This window comes from Petromyzon marinus, chromosome 34, assembly GCF_048934315.1.
Source record: "Petromyzon marinus isolate PM22_M1 ecotype Great Lakes invasive population chromosome 34, UKy_Petmar_22M1.pri1.0, whole genome shotgun sequence".
NCBI lineage: Eukaryota > Metazoa > Chordata > Hyperoartia > Petromyzontiformes > Petromyzontidae > Petromyzon > Petromyzon marinus.
In genome coordinates, this window is record NC_133700.1 from 1,945,862 (window position 1) to 1,967,066 (window position 21,205).

The window sequence follows — 21,205 nt, forward strand, 5'->3', positions numbered from 1 at the left end:
CGACTTTTGAGGAGCGCTGTCGGTGCCGTGTGCCCGCGCATGACGATCGCGTGATTAGGAAGGGTCTCCGGACCGCGTGCGAGCCTCTCACGCTCGGGCCCTGTGCGCGCCTACGTGTCTGTCCCCGTGCGTACCTGACCGGTGTCTGTGTGTGTGTGTGTCTCTCCATTGCCGGCGTGCATCTCTCCCATCCCTCTGCATGTCTCTCCATCCCCCGCCCCTCCCCACGTGTGTGTCTACGCGTCCAACAATAATAATAATGCTTTCGTTTCGTACGGCATCGTTCATGCTAATTGCGTCCAACGAATGCTGTACGTTAATTATATATATACACGGCTACGACCAAGTAAAAATAAATACACAAATAAAGAAAGGGCGCAAACAACAATGACGTCATCGCAATAGGGAAATCAGCGTCATGTTCTAGATTTAAAGCTTTCGTGACTGCAAGTATCCATACTCTTTGGTTCAATTTTTTTACCTACGTGACTTTACCGAATAGAACCAAAGAGTACAGCGTCATGTTCTCGTGTCCCCCGTGCGTCGCAGCGCGCGTCTGCGTGTTCCGGTCTCACCCCGAGTGTCCCCGTGTCCCCGCGTCCTCCCTCTGCGTGTCCACGGCTTCGCCCCAACGTGCCTCTCCCCGTGCGTCCCCGGGCCCTCAGGCTCCATGCACAAGACGCTGCTCGAGGCGCAGAGCGGCGGCGGCAGCATCAAGGCGTACCCGCGGCCCGGCTCGCGCGGCGCGGGCGCCGGCACGGCCGACCCGTCCGGCCTCCAGAACAAGGTGTTCCACTGCGAGCTGTGCGACGTGCGCGTCAACTCCGAGACGCAGCTCAAGCAGGCGAGCGCCACCGCACCACCACGCGGCGCGACCGCCGCGGCGCACTGCTGAGTCGCACCGCCACACCACCGCCACACCACCGCCGCCGCGTCGCACCAACGCACCGCGCCGTCGCACTGCTCACTCGCACCGACACACCACCGACACACCACCGCCGCGTCGCACGACCGAGTCGCACCACTGCAACAGCACCGCCACGGATGCGGTTTGGGTTCCCTTCCTGTGCGGCCTGCTCCCTGGCCGACACTCAACACCGTCGCAGCTCGAAAATCAATAGACATCGTTTGAAACCGCAATCTTTAGGGCCACACAAATGTTTGGTTTCACGCGAGGCGATTTGGGCCGGGGCCCTACGTCTTGACTAAACATCCAAAAAACGCATTGCCTTGGCAAATTGCCCGCAGTTTTTTTTGATGAAGAGGGAGATTCTCCCAACGTGTGGTTTTTGTGTGGAAGACGAAGCTGTGAATAAATATATGCCATGATTTACAGTCCTTGTCACGCCACTGCTGGATGGAGGATCGCTTGAGTATTTAAGAACGAAACAGGAGGATGTCTCCACAAATCTCGCTGTCGCCTGATGATGCTAGTTGTAATTACTGGCGAAACGTCGTACTCGAATTGTAAATGTTGCGGATTTGCTCTCCAACACACCGGTGTGCTGTACTCGTATGGAATTGGCATGGTCTATTTACGCGAGAAACCTCACTAATTGACGGTGTCGAGTGGTGGCGGTTTTAACGACACATTTATATTTACGCGATCTAACCCAACAAAAACCTCTTATTAATGATCCTTTAGTAGTGTGGGGGGGGGAGGGGGGGGGGTTGTTGACTATACTTCACCATGCTGGTCAGTGCTGGTTGGTGAAGGGAAACGGGTGGTGGTGTGGTGCCAGCAACAGTTCACTTGCTCCTCGCCGCTCATGTCAGCCGCGGCTGGGAAGTGAACTCGGATCATCAGGTTCGCACTGCAGTGTGCCAACCTGCTAATGCCATGGCTCCATGGTGCTTCGCATATAAAAAAACAATCCTCATCTTCTCTGTACTTTTCCCCTCCGATTTGGTGCCACCCTATTAACGGCCCAGTTGGTGCAGCAGTCGAAATAGACATCGGACGCCGAGATGAGGCCAAAGCATTCGGAGTTTGACGTGTGTGCCGGAATTGCTTACACTTGACAAAGTTTTCCCTCCCCGTAACCAGCGCTAAAGTGGCAGGTTTGATGGATCGTATTCCCAGTCGAGGCAGCCAGCGAGGCAGCCAGCAACGCGGCGACCATCCGTCTTGCTAGCAGGCACGACGGCGGCAAGAGAGCTTCATCCGCGGCTCGGACCAGATCCTTGGCGTGCGCGGCGTTTGTTTATCGGCGCACGCGCGTGCAGGCGGCGAAACGCATACGAGCGTGCGAGCGAGCGAGCGAGCGGGGGGTTCACGGCGGATCGTGAGCATCTCGAGCGTCCCAGAAAGCGGACCACTTAAATCGGCCCGACGCCGCGTTGGCACTAAGCTCGAGCGCGGTAAACCGTGCCAGGCTTGCGATGTCAAAGGGCGTCTGCCCATCCCCCCCCACCGCCTCTGCTCGTCAACGCCACTGTCGCTCTCTGCACGTGCCGCACGTGCAGAGACGAGGTCGAGGAGCAACCGAACCGTTCGTCCCTTAAGGGCGCGCGGTTGATGAAAATAAAAATAATAAATTAACCAAGCACCACTGTGAGGACGACACGAGTGGTTCTCCTGCGACAAGACATGCCCCTCATAGGAATGTGGAATTTCCATTGGCGCTGTCCCACACTCAGTTGAGTGGGAAACCACTGACTTTCGCTTTCCACGAGGGTTCTTCAGCTGACGACCCTCTTGAGTCCCATGTGGCCCACCGAAGACTCCGGGAGTGGCTCGCAAAGTTACGGCCCTCTGAGATACGGCTCGCCGAGGCACAAAGATATACAGATTCGTGGAATTTGAGCCGAAGACGAGAGCGCTGAAGATGAGTGGGGTGAAAAGGAGAAGACGCGAGTGCCGAGACATTCTAACGCCGCGCCATTTGAAACGCGCACCGCGCAACATCATCACGTTTGCTCACAAACGCGCGCCAATTTTTTAATGTGGCCCACCAGTAGAGTCGAAAATTCCCGCCGCCCCACGCACCGTGCAAGAGCTGATGACCCAGCAGCGTTAGAGGCTGCAGTGCCATCTAGTGGCTTGACGAGGGCCCACCCCCTTTTGTTCCTGCGTGCTCGCGGCGGTCGGCTCCATCTGAGTGGCATCGCGAGCAACGCTCCCTGAGCCAGGGCCACCTTGGCACTCATCGCCGGCCCGGCTCGGCCGACGACCGTTTAATCCGATTAATAATCCCGCCCGGTGGCTCAGCGGTGGAGCGAGCGGCTCGCAACCAGAAGGTTGGGAGCTCAAATCCCGCGTGAGGGTCAACTCAGCCCATCATCCCGCCGGGGTAGATAAAAGGAATACCACTTTTGTTGGAGGAAAGTCAACAGTGGTTGTCCTTTGGATCGACTCACCCCCGCCATAGGAATGTGATATTTCCACCACTGGTGGGGGGGGGGGGGTGTAAACAGATGACCACCACCTCGGTGCTCAATTTAGCAGCAAATCGCCCGAATGTAACCACGGCCTGGCAGAGTCGGCCGCCGTGCGCACCGAGGAGGGGGTTATTCCCGAAGCCTGACCACGGCCGGTGCTTTGTGAAGTGCCCACACGTACGGGTTGTGCACGTCGCGAGGGAAGCGGTTGAATTTGTGGAAATGCCTGCGGTGCCCCCCGCGCCAACCGCGTGATCACGCAGCTCGTAAGGGGGTCTCTCTCTGGGGGGGGGCAGCCGCCCTTGCGCGTAGCGCACGCCTGCCAAGTTTCCAGTGAAATCATGGCGCACGACATCTGAAAGCAGCAGTTATTTTTAACGCAATGCATCCCCCCCTCCCCCCCCATCGTAGTAACCCGGGGTATGCCCCCTCCCCCCCCCCTTGTCACCCACAGCACATCACCAGCCGTCGGCACAAGGACCGGGTGGCGGGGAAACCGCCCAAGCCAAAGTTCAGCCCTTACACGCGGCTGCCCTGCACCGCGGGCATCATCTCGGTAAGGACGGCGCCCCCCCCCTCCCCCCGCCCCCACCACGTGGCGGGCTCGGTGCGCATGGCATGAACTCGCGCGGCCGAGAAGGGGCGGGGGGGTGGGGCGAGGGGGGGGAGGCAAACCTCATCAAGAAGAGGAGCACACCATGGGACCTTTTTTGCCAGCATCAAAGTATATAAAACAAGAAGAGGTTTTACACTTTTAAGATGTTCAATTGACCACACAGTACTTGTGGTGAACATACAAAATAGCATTTCTCTGATAAAGAAGGCTGTCTGGTGTCGGCTAATCAGTTTCAAAGACAATGCATATATTATATTATTGGTTCTTTCGGTAAAGTCACGTAGAAGGGACTTTACCGAAATAACCAAGAATATGAATCCCTGCAGTCACGAAAGCTTCAAATCAAAATAAAAAATGCATATATTATTAGAGCACGTTTGTTTGCATGTTCACCGCAAGTACTGTGTATGGTCAATGCAGACTTGATTCCTTGCAAAATGTTTCTATATGGTGTTTGAACATCTTAACACCTCCTGTTGTATTGCCCAAAATATCCACATTACACACAGAGCTACTTGTCCACAAACATAGCAGCAGCAAGTATACAGCAGACGACGAACAATTTCTGACTGAAACAAAATTGGTGATGGAATAAACTGCGTCTATTTAGATTTTACCCCCCCCCCCATCATTATTTGTTAACACGACAGTTTGACTGTGGTACACGGTGTGACCCATTCCCCTGTCATATTGAATCAATTATCTTGAGGATAAAACATTTTAAGGTTAAAGTTTTTTGTTTTTTATGGCTGTCCGCAAGGGGGCAGCCAGAGCCATAGGGGGCAGCCATAGAGCCGCATGGGGGCAGCCAAAGAGCCGCATGGGGGCAGCCAAAGAGCCGCATGGGGGCAGCCAAAGAGCCGCATGGGGGCAGTCAAAGAGTCACAAGGGGGCAGCCATAGAGCCGCATGGGGGCAGTCAAAGAGCCGCATGGGGGCAGCCAAAGTGCCGCATGGGGGCAGCCAAAGAGTCGCATGGGGGCAGCCAAAGAGCCACAAGGGGGCAGCCAAAGAGCCGCAAGGGGGCAGCCAAAGAGTCACAAGGGGGCAGCCAAAGTGCCGCATGGGGGCAGCCAAAGAGCCGCATGGGGGCAGCCAAAGAGCCGCATGGGGGCAGTCAAAGTGCCGCATGGGGGCAGCCAAAGAGTCGCATGGGGGCAGACAAAGAGCCGCAAGGGGGCAGCCAAAGAGTCGCATGTGGCTCCAGAGCCGCAGGTTGCCGACCCCTGGACTGGGGGTGGTTAATCGTTCGATCATCAACGGAAATAAATCGCCACTCCGTGCTCCATTGTAACAAAACACGTAGTTGCGCAATCTGGACAAGGATCATTACGGCTTCCCGCCCCCCCCCCCCCCAACGCGGGAAAGGGGGGTGACAACGCAGCATGATCACGCACCGGTTACACCGTGTACTCCGTCAACCATTGCTTATCAAAACGCACTATTCAGCAAGCGGTTTACGTTGGCTGAACAGGCCTCGATCACTCTGTCACCGTTGTATCAAGTGCCCATAGCTGTTCAAAATAAATGTGCTGCCCGGTGACAGTTGCGCCGAAGTTGTCGTAAATCGTCCCAGCGAGTCACGGCCTTCATTTGGGAATGCTCGCTGCTGGCATAGGCCCGTGCATCCCGGAATAGAGACACTCTCCCTGCGACCACTTGAAAGCCACCAGCCGTGCCATGCATCACGCAAGAAGGTTTCCCAGAGCACATATATATATAAAGTTTCACGAGAAAGTTTTATATTTGGAGGTCACTTTTTTCTTCCTACAAATGACGAAGGCACGAAATTCATCAACTTTTAATATCTGGCCTCCAAATAGAGAACAACTTGGGCAGCGTTTGAGCCTACGCTGGATTAATTTTTTTTTAGTTTTTGGCACCACGAGCGACAAAAACCAGTTAGGTTTTGGAAAATGAAAAATACATAAAATTCCACAAAATTGGCAACCTTCTCGTTTGCGTCACTTTCGCTGGCCACATACCAACAGAAAAGAGCCACATTTCTTTCCACCTCATGGTGGCGGCAATTTCCGCTGTCAGTAAACCTGCGGACGTGGGAATGAACTTAGCCGTGTACATCACACACACAACCCAGACATTGGTTATTAATCCTGGGATGTAGAACTGAATTATTAAACTATTTGTATTTTACCAGGCAAGGCCCACTGAGCAATGTGAGTTTTATTTCAGAAGAAGCGACCTGGCTTTAAATGATAGCTCAACGAAGTGTCTTGTGGAAATGTATAGCAGCCAAATAAACACACGTTTCTAAATGTGGAGGGAAAAACTGGAGGACCCGGAGAAAAAATCCACACAAGCACGGATAAGAGAGATAGAGACGGAGACATGCAAACTCCCAATTACACGGGTGTCGGGGTGGGGTTCGAGCCCACGACCTCCTAGATACCAGATGGGGCTAGTTAACATCTCGCCACCGTAGCACCGTGACCGCAGAGAACGGGCAGAGCTCGAGCGAGTGGTGCACATAGCCTGCATTTATTTAACCTCTTGCCCCTCCGCCGAGCGCCACGCGAGCCGCTGCCAGCGAGCGGCGTTGGTTAACGCGTCCAAATAGCCGCCGTGTAAGGGGACCGCGTCGTGCCACGGTGCCTTCCGTCTCTCCGTGCAGGCCAAGCTGGCGTTCCCCAAGGACATCGGCAAGGCGGTGGCACCGGGCTTCTTCGCGACTGCGGCGCCGGCTCTGACCCCGCAGCTGACCCTGCGCCCCTCCCCGCACCACGCCTCCCTGTTCTCGGCGGGGCCCGCCCTGTTGCGTCCGGCGCCCGGACCGATGCGCACGGCCCACGGCAGCATCCTCTTCGCTCCCTACTGAGGACGCCGACGCGTCGTCCCTCCACGTGGGGACGCGTGGATCGTCCGCACGGCGGGGAGCCGCGCGGATCCTTCCCGTGGGGGAGAGAGACGCGCGCCGTGCGGGATGGAGACCCGGGCGAAACTGGACACCGCTCGTCACCGCAGGGAGATGGGATGCTGTGCGGCAGTGGTGGCTGGTTAATTGCCCCTAATGCTTCAAGCTTAAAGAAGTGTTTCCTATGAAGCCAGTTTGACTGAAATTCACACGACTAACATTGGAACAGTATGTTTGTGGCTTAACGGCGGTGCGCGAGGGGGGGGGGGGTGGGGGCGATACAAGCAGTGTTGAATTTTAACAACCTAATTATTATCGCTGTTTAAGTGTCGCACATTAACATGGCTGTCCTTGTTGTCAATAATGCGGTGCCGAATTGCAGCTTTACACTACAACTCGACTGGCAATCGTACAAAACCACATCGCAAGAACTGTGAATCAACACAAATTCACTTATAATCTTCTGCCGTGACAAGACAAGGTGTCACCGTTACAGAGCAACACACGCTACCACGAGCGCACGGCGATAACTCGCAGACACACAAGCGCACCCACGGACGTAAGCTCGCATGCAGTGCGCATTGGATGTGCGTAGCGGCAGCGGTGCACAATTGAACGCTCGCACGAACACACCGGGTACGCGACGACACACGCGTGCTGCACAATGCCAACCGCGGTCGGAGGAGTGCACACTTGCGAGCCGACCAAACACCCCCGAGATCTTCCCTGAACGTAACCAAATCGCACCAATCGGCGCCGTAATCGGCACCGCGTCGCTGCCGCGCCAACCCTGGGGCGGTGCCGCCGCAGGAATTTGGCCGAGGGTGCGACGGAGCCCGACGCGCCAGCCCACGTCTCAACGCACGCCGAAGTCCCTGGAGCTTGCGCCCGGTACCTCCCCCATACCGGTCGCGAATCCTCGGCACGAGCTCAAAGTACAAACTGTGGGGGTCAATGAGTAGGGTCCCCCGAGAGAGGGGGGGGGCTTCTAGACCCCCGCGGGCCCCGGCACTCGTTGAGACTCCTCGTCAGACTGCCGCCCCCGTTTGATCGATCGTCTTGGGTGGCGTTCTTCCCAGCGAGCCCTGGGCCTCGTGCCAGGAGGCAGCGGACGGGGCAGACGCCGTTGAGAACCACAGAGCAGTCTCAATGAGACGCGGCAACGACGGAATGAGACGGAATGAGACCCCAGCGCCCGGACGGAAAGAAGAAAGGGGCAAACCATGACACGTATCGGCGGCGACACTCAACCACGTCCCGTCATCGCCAACACCAGCAGTACCAGCGGTAGCAGCGTCGTCACCAACAACACCAGTGGCATCACCAACACTTGCACCGCCGGACATACCAATGGGAGCTGTACCTCCGCCACTGAAACCCGATCTGGTACCGCCACGACCACCGGCGGCACTGGCCGGGGAAGGCGCCGCTCGAGATCCGCCGCTTCGAGCCACGCTCGCGCGGCTCGAAGCGGCGGCACTGGTTAATTAACAATTGCGGGGTGTGGGGGGAGGGGCGTGTGTGTGGCGTGCCGAGCTGCCTCCACGGGGATTTGCCCCCCCCCCCCCCCGGGGGCTTATTGCTGATCTCTAATTAAAGGGCTGCTTATGGCGACGATGGTGACGACGACGACGATGACGATCAATGAGCATCGGTGACCAGGCGCGCGCAGCGTCTCCTGTCCGTCATCGCTGTCGTCGTGCCGCCCCGAATCGTGCCGCCGTCGTGGCCGATTCGTTTTGTTTGTATTTTGATGTTTTCGCCCAATTATATTCCAGAGCGCGATATCGGCGTCCTCGCCACCACGAGACAGGCGGCGCGAACGCGCGCCACACCGACCCCCCTCCCCCCTCCCCCCTCCCGCTCGCAGCGAGTCCGTGCGCCACTGCGGTGGTTGCAAGAAAACCGCTGATTTAAATAAAACAAAAAATGTTCCCCATGCCTCTTTTGCAAGCGCTGCACGTGCCCTGCAGGCAGTGCTCTTCCACATGGCGATACTATTTCGACAGGGCTGAAATTATTTTAATGAAGCCATTAAAAAAAATTATTTAATTCGATTGGGGTGTGGGGATAAGTGGGGGATCGGGGTGGAGTTGTGCAAGTCGTCACCTGTGATCAGGCTGACTCAACTCGCTCAACCTAATAATGCTGGATTATTCAGGGGTCGGCTGAAACCATGATTCGAACGCAGGTGCCCCACAAGTCAGGTGGTTGGCGTCTCTGGCACGGCAATTATGAACACCTTACCACCCTGCCACAACTCGTGTTGTCCACGTGCGTGGTACGGTGGCTCAGAATTCTCTCGTCGACGGTTTACGCTATGACACGAGCGGCGAAACAGAACCGTGGCCGGTTTACTCCACATTTCTATGGTTCACTTCTCAGCAAAACTTTGGAAGCTATTTTTTTTTATTGAAAATATTTTAATGGCATTTCACCTAATCAACGCTGCCGACGAAAATTGACGCGTGAACCTTGGTGCTCCGCTGCGGGTTAACGAGCCTAACGTGATGATTGAACCGGTAGCGCGGTGCATTGGTTTGAAACGCGTGTTAACTTGCGATGCCGAAATCGTACGCTATCCCACAAAAATGAATCGACGCTAATCAGGCGTCGGCAGGAGAGTTTAATAGTCCACATTCGCAAGGTCACCCTCGCTAATGAGATTCCCGATGGGCTCTTGAGTTCTCACCTCGTTCGACAAATGGACTCGATCAGCAGTGTCCATAATAGAGGCTATTTTTGGGGGAGGGGGGTTATATCGTGTCAATATAAATGTGTCGTTAAACCCGCCACCTCCCGATGCAGCCGAATTCGTGAGGTTTGTCACGTAAACGTAACTTGCCAATTCGTTACTAGTTCAGCACACCGGTGTGTTTGAGAGTAAAACCCACAGCATTTACAATTCGAGTACGACGTTTCGCTAGTAAATTGCAACGAGCATCATCGATGATGCTCGCTGTAATTACTAACGAAACCTCTGAAGTTCGGCTGCACATTCGCCATGTCACCTGATCCCATCGATCTCTCTCTTTCATCTGGCTCTCATTAACCCCCGCCTGAAATGATATGTTCTCAAACTGGACCCGGTTCAGCTTGAACCCGCCTGCATCAGAGTGGAATGCGTTGATAAACGATGGACGCCCTTGCCACCGTCTTGATCACGCAAGGCTCTTGGGAAGTAATTACTGGCCCACGCTCAATGAGCTGACCTGCGTCTTCGGACTTCTGCAGCACACGTCCGCACAACGCGGTCAGATCCATCCCCCACGGGGTGCGCGTGCGACGAAGGGCAGTTCAACCGTGAAGATGACACACACACACGTACATCCATACACAACCTAAACACAAAAACAACGATCCCCCGTATAGCCTTGGCAGACTGTTGGAGCAAGTGCTGTTAGCGAGCACCTAAACACACACACACAAACACCTAAAACGGCAGCCGCCGCCATTCACCGCCGAGTGACAGTGACGTTACCGCAGCGTTCGTGCCAGGCTAGGTTCACGCAGCGCTCTGCCCGCGGCGGGTGGGAGGGAGTCGTCACGCGTCCCCACACGCCCCTGGCATCTGCACCCATGCGGCCGCGCAATTTGGGGACCCTCTGCCCCCCCCCCCCCGCTTTGCCCTCGTTGGTCGACGGGTCACGCGGTGCTCGCTGGGAACGCGACGCGTGGGTCTGGAATGTCGCTCGCGTGACCCCTCGACTGGATCCGGTCGTCGTCGGCAACGTCCAGGGCCGATGATTTGGCGATGCCCCCCCCCCCCCCCCGGTGGGAGACGGCAGCCGAGCGGCAAGTGTCGCCGAGTGTTCCATGCGCGTTGTTAATCGGCGCGCGCGGGGGTGTTACGCGTCGAGCGCTGAGTCTGCAAAATCACGCGGCGCTGCCAAGAGGCCGGGGGGAGACTCCCGAGTCCCGAGTGAGGAGGAGGCCCGCGGCGAGGGAACGGGAGGCGCCGAAACCCGTTCGTGCGGGGCTCCCGTGCGCCGCTGAGCTCACCGCCGCGCGCCCCCTCGCATCCCGTTCGCCCTATCCCGCGGCGATCTTCATCCTGTGCGGTGCTGTGAGCAGTATTTTAATAAACGTGTTTGATTGGTGTGAAATGCAGCCCCTAACCCTAACCACGGCTCTATTCAAACCGCAACACGACGTGTGTCGCCTGCTCCTCGTGGCTCGTCACGGCGAAAGGGCGCCATTCGTGTGTCTGGACGTTGAACTTCTTTCGCACCGTACGTGGCCGAGCGTGCCAATGGGGAGGTGCCGGGCGGGCTAGTTCAACAAACCAAAAACGCAGAATGCAGCAGTTGTTAAGAAATGCGTTGTCAATCGATCCACAGGACGGCGCGCGTGCTGCATGGGTCCATCACGAGTGAGAGTGTTTTAAATTAAAGCGGCGGTCCACTCTGTGGGGAGCGGTGGCGTAGCGGTTAGCGCCACGCTGCGCTACGAACCCGGCGACCCGGGTTCGATTTCCGCTCACGGCTAAGACCAGTGACGGCTATCTGAACCGGTCCTGGGCCTCACCTAGGTCGACTCGGCCTAAAATGAGTACCCGGTGAGTTTTGTAAATATCGCCACGAGGGAGACAAAGGCGGCCGGACGTGGTGCTGGCCACCCACCACCTCGTGTGCCGCTCCGGCCTTCAATAGTTGCTCGCTAACAGCACTTGCCCCCGACAGTCTGTTCGAGGCTATACGGGGGATCTCTGTCACACTCTTTCTTACGAGGCAATACTACTACTGGTAGGAACCTCCTGGTCACACCAGCCCACAGAGGATAATTGTGTCCGTCCGTCGTGCATACAAAAATGGGAGGGGTGGGGCTGGGTGGGGAGGGAAGGGTGGGGAGGGGAGGGTGGGGAGGGGAGGGTGGGGAGGGGCTGGGTGGGGATGAGCTGGGTGGGGGGTGGGGAGGGGCTGGTCACCCCGTGGTGCCCTTATAAAAGTCAACGTTTAACCTACTCACACCGGCTTGTGCCCGCCCTCACAGTCGGGCATATTTGCGGAATACACCACGTGGTGCCGCCGTTGACCCTGGCCATTGACCGAGCAACCCAACGTTCCTACCAGCTCCCTCCACAGGAATGTGTTTGTTATTAGGAGCAAAGAGGGTGGCTCGATCTGTAGAGCCACCCTGCCTGTTACCTTTGTCGCGAGGTCAGATCTTGGTTGGGGGTTAACGCAGCCCACCATTCCCTCTGGTGTCCATGGAATGAGTATCAACCTCGTGGAGAACGCTACAGTGGTTGTCCAGCGGATAGACTCGTCCCCGCCATAGAACAGAGGAATTTCCACCACTGGCTCAGGGGCTGTTATAAAAAAAAGAGATGAGCCAATCGCCTCGACGCTTGAGCGACTCTTTGACCGTTCCGCACTGCCGCCTCTCGGCCACCTGGCAGATCTGCGCCCGTTGGCAAGCCCTCGTGCTGACACTTCCAACACAGCATACCAACAGCTAGAGACAAAGATCCCCGGTGTAGCCTTAGCAGACTGTTGGGGAAAACGCAGTTAGCGAGTAGCACCTGTGGAGGCCGGTACGGCACACGAGAGCGTGGGTGGGTGGTCAGCAAGTACGCACACCTAACACAGCATACCAACAGCACGCCTCCACGACAGCACCCCTCCAACACAGCATACCAACAGCACGCCTCCACTACACCACCCCTCCAACACAGTATGCCAACACCACGCCTCCACTACATAACCCCACCAACACAGCATACCAACAGCACGCCTCCACTACACCACCCATCCAACACAGCATACCAACAGCACGCCTCCACTACACCACCCATGAGTGTGACGTGGTGAGTGTAGATGGTGAGTGTGAGTTGGTGAGTGTGGAGGAGTGTTACATGGTAAGTGTGAGTTGGTGAGTGTGGAGCAGTGTGACATGGTGAGTGTGAGGTGGTGAGTGTGGAGGAGTGTGAGGTGGTGTGAGGTGGTGAGTGTGAGTTGGTGAGTGTGGAGGAGTGTGATATGGTGAGTGTGAGGTGGTGAGTGTGACGTGGTGAGTGTAGATGGTGAGTGTGAGTTGGTGAGTGTGGAGGAGTGTTACATGGTAAGTGTGAGTTGGTGAGTGTGGAGCAGTGTGACATGGTGAGTGTGAGGTGGTGAGTGTGGAGGAGTGTGAGGTGGTGTGAGGTGGTGAGTGTGAGTTGGTGAGTGTGGAGGAGTGTGACATGGTGAGTGTGAGGTGGTGAGTGTGGAGGAGTGTGACATGGTGAGTGTGAGTTGGTGAGTGTGGAGGAGTGTGACATGGTGAGTGTGAGGTGGTGAGTGTGGAGGAGTGTGACATGGTGAGTGTGAGGTGGTGAGTGTGGAGGAGTGTGACATGGTGAGTGTGAGGTGGTGAGTGTGGAGGAGTGTGAGGTGGTGTGAGGTGGTGAGTGTGAGTTGGTGAGTGTGGAGGAGTGTGACATGGTGAGTGTGAGGTGGTGAGTGTGGAGGAGTGTGACATGGTGAGTGTGAGTTGGTGAGTGTGGAGGAATGTGACATGGTGAGTGTGAGGTGGTGAGTGTGGAGGAGTGTGACATGGTGAGTGTGAGGTGGTGAGTGTGACGTGGTGAGTGTAGGTGGTGAGTGTGAGTTGGTGAGTGTGGAGGAGTGTTACATGGTAAGTGTGAGTTGGTGAGTGTGGAGAAGTGTGACATGGTGAGTGTGAGGTGGTGAGTGTGGAGGAGTGTGAGGTGGTGTGAGGTGGTGAGTGTGAGTTGGTGAGTGTGGAGAAGTGTGACATGGTGAGTGTGAGGTGGTGAGTGTGGAGGAGTGTGAGGTGGTGTGAGGTGGTGAGTGTGAGTTGGTGAGTGTGGAGGAGTGTGACATAGTGAGTGTGAGGTGGTGAGTGTGGAGGAGTGTGACATGGTGAGTGTGAGGTGGTGAGTGTGGAGGAGTGTGACATGGTGAGTGTGAGGTGGTGAGTGTGGAGGAGTGTGACATGGTGAGTGTGAGGTGGTGAGTGTGGAGGAGTGTGAGGTGGTGTGTGAGGTGGTGTGAGGTGGTGAGTGTGAGTTGGTGAGTGTGGAGGAGTGTGACATGGTGAGTGTGAGGTGGTGAGTGTGAGGTGGTGAGTGTGAGTTGGTGAGTGTGGAGGAGTGTGACATGGTGTGAGGTCGTGAGTGTGGAGGAGTGTGAGGTGGTGAGTGTGAGGTGGTGAGTGTGAGGTGGTGAGTGTGGAGGAGTGTGAGGTGGTGTGTGAGGTGGTGAGTGTGAGTTGGTGAGTGTGGAGGAGTGTGACATGGTGAGTGTGAGGTGGTGAGTGTGGAGGAGTGTGACATGGTATGAGGTCGTGAGTGTGGAGGAGTGTGAGGTGGTGAGTGTGAGGTGGTGAGTGTGAGGTGGTGAGTGTGGAGGAGTGTGACATGGTGAGTGTGACGTGGTGTGACACGGTAAGTGTGAGGTGGTGAGTGTGACGTGGTGTGAGGTGGTAAGTGTAAGAGTGTGAGGTGGTGAGTGTGACGTGGTGAGTGTGACGTGCTGAGTGTGACGTGGTGAGTGTGAGGTGGTGAGTGTAAGAGTGTGAGGTGGTGAGTGTGACGTGGTGAGTGTAAGAGTGTGAGGTGGTGAGTGTGACGTGGTGAGTGTGACGTGGTGAGTGTCAGGTGGTGAGTGTAAGAGTGTGAGGTGGTGAGTGTGACGTGGTGAGTGTGACGTGCTGAGTGTGACGTGGTGAGTGTGACGTGGTGTGAGGTGGTGAGTGTGACGTGGTGAGTGTGACGTGGTGAGTGTAAGAGTGTGACGTGGTGAGTGTGAGGTGGTGAGTGTGACGTGGTGAGTGTGACGTGGTGAGTGTGAGGTGGTGAGTGTGACGTGGTGAGTGTGACGTGGTGAGTGTGACGTGGTGAGTGTAAGAGTGTGACGTGGTGAGTGTGACGTGGTGAGTGTGACGTGGTGAGTGTAAGAGTGTGACGTGGTGAGTGTGACGTGGTGAGTGTGAGGTGGTGAGTGTAAGGGTTTGCGAGGGCAAGGTGGGATGCGAGGTCATCTCGGGGCAAGCCCGGGCCACAGCAGGTCAACCCAACTCCACAACCCGACTCGACCATAGCCTGACCCCATCGCTTAACCCGCCCATGGAGTCAGCTTCAACCCCGCACGGTGGCCCATGTGGCGCCCCATCAGCAGGCACACCCCGCGGCCCCAGCCCCACCGTGGACCTGCATCTGCTCGGCTTCAGGAGAGGGGCACCACGAACGGATGCTGCTGACTGGACGCGCGTGTCTCCTCCGCGTCTCCTCCGCGCTCGCTCGCTCGCTCGCGTCCGAGAGGCCGCGTCCCATCGCTGTCGAGCGGCGATGATGCAAAAACCATCGGAGCGCACACGGAGCTTCACACACACACAATGGGCTTTATCTTGACCCCACGGAGATTCCCACCAGCAGCGTCAGAGCGTTATTAGCAGTGGCACGGGACACCCATCGTACGTGGGTGGTAAGGAGGTCCTCGCTGGTGCCGGAGGGTTATAATGCGTAGGGGTTGTGGCATCAGAATAATTATTTGGTGCTGCTATGATCTCAGGACGATATCCTCGAAACATTTTGATCACCCCTCATAGGGGCCGTCCATAAATGACGTCACGCGATTTTGGACGATTTTTGACCCCCCCTCCCTCCCTTCGTCACACGGCGTCACAAAACGTCAGACCTCCCCCCCCTCAAATATGACGTCACAAAGCTCTGCCCCCCCCCCCAAAAATATCAAACATGCTCCAAATCGCTTTAAACTATTGTCATTGTAGTGCGTATTTAATGTGCCGCTGCACTCTGTTGTAGGATAAAACGTTTATTGAAAAAAAGTATATTTAAGGAAGTAAAACGTGTTGTCTATATTTATTTAAAGTTGCGCATTTTGATGTGACGTCACATTTCTCAACCCCCTCCCCCACCCTCGTCACACATCGTCACAAATGTTTGACCCCCCCCCTCCCCCTAGCTGCGTGACGTCATTTATGGACGGCCCCATACCATTACCTTGCAGGCACGAAGCTGTACGTGAATACCATGGCCATTTGTATTGAGCGATAAAATCATTTACTTTTTGAATGCACAGGTGATGCAAAAACACAACACGAATGATGCCAGAGTGGAAGAACGTTCGAACGAAAACACAACCGGGGCTGCCTTCATAAATAGCACACGTGCGTGATGTCATTGTACAGTGTCTACGTCGGGCATTCTGTGTTCGTCTTGTTCTGATTTGAAGCTTTCGTGACTGCAGGAATCCATACTCCATGGTTCTTTCGGTAAAGTCACGTGGGTATAAAATAAATCGCGACGTTTCGGGTGCAAACACAAGCGTCCACCTGATGACGGACGCTTGTGTTGCACCCGAAACGTCGTGATTTATTTCATACCCACGTGACCTTACCGAAAGAACCAACGAGTTCGTTGTCTTGTTTGTTTGTCTTAAAGGCAGTGGCGAGAAGCAAGACGCCACTGGCCTGGCAGGGCCGGCCGCCGTTGCCGCGGGGGGCGGGGGGGGGGTGGTGGGCCAGAACGGCGCAGCGAGGACTCGACGAGGGAGCAATCCACTCGTCGAGAACAATCGGCCACCCAAAGTACCTCGTCTCGAATATAAAAAGACCCTGCGAGAGAAAAAATAATAATAATGTTACGGTGACCATGTACGTTAAATACAAAATCAAAAAAACATCCCAAGTTTATATAAAAAGTAGTCATAAATTCTTCCCCAAGCAGGAGGAGGCTTCGTGGCGGGGGAGGGGGGGCGGGGTGGTTATGCGAAAGAACGCGACGGGGGAGTGGCCCCCTACAGCGAACGCGCCAGGCAGTGGCGTCGTTTGCTTACGGCGCCTCGATCGAGCCGAGCGCTTGAACTCGAGCTGCCAAAATGTGTCGGGGCGCTCGCTGCCGCCGGGCGTGGAGAGGCAGCCGCGGAGTCCCCGACCCCGTGAGCCCGGCACCCCCCCCCCCCCCCCCCCCCCGAGGAGGAGCGTGGGGTCGGTCCGGGTCTGCGACCCCCAACCCTCTGCTCGTGCTCCACCGCTTTCGGCGACCCGGGCCCCACGGTGCGCACGGAGCGGGACCCCAGCGGCTGCCACGGTGCCTCCCGGGGGGCGCTGCACGCCGCCGCCGCCCCCGCCGCCGCACGCGCGAGACGCCTCTCACCACAACCACCACCACCACCACCCGTCACTTGGCCAGTCGTGTAATCTGTACATGTCACATCGGCGCACCGATCTCATTTACAACTGTCGTAGGAGGATATAGAATAGAGATCTGTTTTTTTTTTAGGCGGACAGGCAATTGCTGAGCAATGACGACAAGCGTATAATACAGTAGGATTTCCCAGAAAGCGACTTGATTCCGATCTTGCGATGGTTACGCCCGCGATGACCCGTGGGGTCCCTGCCGACGATCCCTGCGGACGCAGAGCGGAGCGGGTCAGCGTCCCGTGCCGCGTGGGAGGACGCACTAACGCGGCTGTCCATGCCGGGGCAGCAGGGCGCTGCAGTGGCAACAACACTCGCGACTCACAGCAAGAAGGGGCGTGGGTTCGACTCCCCAACCCGTGGCGGCACTCGCGAGTTAAGGTTCGTATGTGTCTCCCCTAGCTCCGCCGCGGGCTTCCTCCCGCAGCTACGATTCATGCAGTGGAACCGGTGTCGGCCAAACATCCCAATGGTGAAAGAATAACCTGCAAAGTACTCAAATTGTGATTTTAAAACAGCAGCAACATTGCCCCATGGTGCGACAATCTTGACAGGACTATCCTGAAAAAGAATAGAAAATAAATATATTTAAAAACTTTTTTTTAAACACGCTTTTTTAATATATATTATTTGGTACTTTTTAGCGTCATCAAATATTGTAACCAATTTTTATTTCGTCCACCAGTAGATCGATCGTCACATCGTAAACATGAAATGTACTGTAGTAATGGAAGAAAATCCACGACTCCAGGAAGTGGCCCCGAAGCTTGCCATAACGTCAGGGGACCGTGGACAATTAGAGCCAAGCCAAAACATAACATATAAAAATAATGTTTAAAAATAAAATAAAAATCATTTTTTATGATAGAATATAGTATTGTCATCAGTATGACATAAGTATACCAAGTTTGCAGTCGATACCACATTGGGAAGTGCGTTAAAATTGACTTACAAGATTTGAGGATACAACAACGACAACAACAAGGACAACAACAGGCAGAGTGAGTTAAATAAAAGCGTGGAATACTCAAGAGCCCTGAGACTCGGACCTTCCTGGGTAAGGAAGGCGAAATCATAAATAACACCCAGGGGGTTTGGTGGGAGGGCTCAGAGACCCTGCAGCCTGTGCCCTTCACAGAATTGTCAAACTCGCCACAGCGTGCTCTGCTCGCGGTGCGAGGGGATCCTCTTTGCTGTGAAGCCCGCGCCCTCATCCCGTGACCGGCCGAGAAAGTTCCGCGATGGGCGGACGGAAAAAAAATCCAGCAGCGGATCCCTCCCCGTGGGTTACCCGTGGGGGGGGGGCGGGGGGGGGTGGCGTTGCCGTGCGGGGTCACCTGGAGAGGTCGCGATTAGGCCTTGAGGTCCTGGTCGGGGGGCGCCATGTACGTGTCGGGTGACGACCCCACAGAGCTCTGCGTTTGTTTCCGTGTCCTTTTGGTGAAGGGGGGGGGGGACAACGCACGCTCTGTGAACGCCACGCGAGGGAGGGGAAGGCGCTTCTACGGGCACAAGGAGAGAGAGAGAGAGCACTTTTTCAACTAAAAGGAAGATTTTTTTATTTTACCAGGCAGGGCCCACTGAGCTGGAGAGATCTTTTTCAGAAGCATATTTAACCTTTATAAGGCCGCAGTGTTATTGATGAATGCGTTGAGTTCTATGTCATGTTTGTTTATAACCCCACTGCCAACGCAATATCTCTAGATAAATAGCTACATTTCACGACTTGTTAATGGAAGATCCTAAAACTTAAAAAAAATAATTTTACCGGGTTAGTTCCACTGATCTCTTTAGCTCTTTTTCAAAAGCGACTTGGAAACAAATGATTGCTCAACGAAGTGGCTTATGTGGAAATGGAGAGCAGCCAAATACTCTAAACGCGTGATGTTGATTCTAAATGGGTTGACGGGACAAACCGGAGGACCCGGAGAAAAATCCACGCGACCACAGGACGAGAGACACGCAAACTCCCAATATACAGCAGCCGTCAAGGTCGGGATCAAACCCACAACCTCCTGCATACCAGGCGAGGTAGTTAACATCTTCTAGCCACCGTGATGATGATGATGAGAGAGAGACACCGCAAACTCCAAATATACGGCAGGCGTCAAGGTCGGGATCGAACGTACAACCTCCTGCATACCAGGCGAGGTAGTGAACATTTTTTTCCAGCGTCGTGCCCCATATGTCGCTGGATGAGGGCCTCCTTGTTCCGTGCATGTCGTGGTCGCTATTGGGGCCAGACTCCACCACGTTGGACAATTTGGGTTGAGAATGTTAATGGGATTTACCGTGACAATGAGGCTGAGAGGCCAGAGATTTTAACATTTTTACGAAAGGACCAAAACATTTTTTTAAAGATGAAGTTCGAGAGAGCCATCAGTAAAATGAAAGAGAAGGCAAGAGGACCGGATGTCTCAGTATAAATCAAAAGAGGCTGATTCTAACTGAAAACATTACGAGTACAAAGAAGGCGATCGAGACGAGACAATTTAGTTACTTAAGCAAATAGAACAATTGGATGTAACTTTGATTCGTTCATGCAAAGCTCTTGCGTGTGAAAATCATGGACGGAGCCAAATGGAAAGCCACGATAGCCACAGCGTGTTTGCGAAAGGACACCACGGCTCGTGACCAGAGCCGTTGGACAGGAGCAGTGCAGTCACGATGTCTCTCGCTACACTGCCCCACAGCAGTAGCAGCCTACAACACGCGTGTTTTGCACATGTTACAGGCCGCTACACACTGCGTGCTTTACACGCGTGTTGTACGTACACATGCTGAGCTTCTTTCGCACCGCGCGTAGCCAACCGTGCTTCATCGGAGGTGCGGGAGCTAATCGGAGGCGTTAGGTCACCCATCCAGGCACGACCATGGCTCACCGCTGCTTAGCCCAGATCAGGGGCATTCTAGGTGATGCGGTCACCGGCAAGCACCGACGCATCTCGCGATTGATTTTTCATTCGTTTAACCTCAGGTCAGAGTCCACCCCTGCTCCGCGAGACTAAGGGTCTCCGATTGCCTCGTTTGGCTACGTGCGGTGCGAAATAAGTTCAACATACATATGTGGTGGAGACCTGGGTTACAGAGCAAACACAGCATGCACGTTGACAAATCAACGCACTTTGAGGGTCACGGTATTCAAGAACATATTTTTAAAAAAACTGATTTAACAGAAACAATCATTGAGACGGTTTACAATTCAGCAAGAAACGACTTAAACATTAAAAAATATATATAGGCTGCTTGCTTTGGAATCTGGTTTAAAAGCATTCACATTTATACTGTTGAAATATATTTGAAATATATATGAAATATATTTTAATGAAGTGCTGACTTGGAAATTAACATCATTTAACTTATTTGGTAGAGCTCGCTGTCAACGAGGCCCATACGTAAGGATTTGGTTTCTCTTTACAACTTGTTTTCACTTCTAGCGACCAAACACGATAAAATAGCTACGCTCTGTAGTTTACACGGCAAAGGCTGACGCTCTGATCGATCTTGTGCTGTGGTTCTGTTGGCTGCCCAGTGGCGTATGTGGTCACTTACGGGCTGTACCGATTCTTGAAACAGAGGTTGTACTTCTTGCAGAGGCAGAAGATGAGGGCGCAGACGAGGAATAAGACGCCCAGCGCGATGATGATGGCGATGATCACCGTCTTGCTGCTCGTGTTGGTGGCCGAGGCGTCTGGACGGCGGCACGGAAACGCGGCGTCACTCGCAGGAGAGGCCTCTCTGCGCGAAGAGATCGGCGCGCGCGATCGGCCGCTCGGGTTTTGGCCGGCGCCACAAAATTGGAGGTAAAAAAAAATTGGGTCCGGGAGTGGAAGGCAAAACGTCCCGGCGATGCTCGCCCCGTCGTTAGCAAGCAAGCATCTCAGCGCCGCGCGGCCGGAACATCGAGCGCCCTGGACGCAGTCCCGGGTCCTGCACTGTGCAGCGACTAATTGGATCACTGTGTGAGTTCCGCAGTTGGTTGCGATTATTTGACGGTTTCGCTTTCGAAAAAAAACCTTACTTTCGTATTGTTTTAGTTTTATATTTGGATAATATATGTGGCACCCTCCCCCCCCCCCCTCCTCCCTTTATTTTAAACCCTTTAAAAGAATAATGTACGTATGAATAGTTGGGACTAAACGCAGTCCAGTGATGAAGTGGCCAGAGTGA

At 54.9% G+C, this 21,205-nt stretch overlaps 2 protein-coding genes across 5 annotated transcripts in view; one reads left to right on the forward strand and one right to left on the reverse strand.

Moving 5' to 3' along the window:
* LOC116948566 (zinc finger protein 385D-like) overlaps positions 1 to 10,978 on the forward strand; it is a 135,720-nt gene extending 124,742 nt beyond the window's left edge. For all 4 annotated transcript variants that reach the window (XM_032965338.2, XM_032965335.2, XM_032965336.2 and 1 more), the window contains 3 exons: positions 666 to 844; positions 3,836 to 3,937; positions 6,629 to 10,978. In XM_032965338.2, the coding sequence (XP_032821229.1) occupies positions 666 to 844; positions 3,836 to 3,937; positions 6,629 to 6,832 (485 nt within the window). In that variant the 3' untranslated portion in view covers positions 6,833 to 10,978. The remainder of the gene's footprint in view (positions 1 to 665; positions 845 to 3,835; positions 3,938 to 6,628) is intronic.
* Positions 10,979 to 15,873: 4,895 nt separating this feature from the next.
* Positions 15,874 to 21,205, reverse strand: part of LOC116948567 (basal cell adhesion molecule-like) — a 70,162-nt gene continuing 64,830 nt past the window's right edge. The window contains exons 14-16 of the mRNA XM_032965339.2: positions 20,588 to 20,726; positions 18,373 to 18,469; positions 15,874 to 17,244 (exon numbers count right to left, since the gene is read on the reverse strand). Of these exons, the coding sequence (XP_032821230.1) occupies positions 18,388 to 18,469; positions 20,588 to 20,726 (221 nt within the window). The 3' untranslated portion in view covers positions 15,874 to 17,244; positions 18,373 to 18,387. The remainder of the gene's footprint in view (positions 17,245 to 18,372; positions 18,470 to 20,587; positions 20,727 to 21,205) is intronic.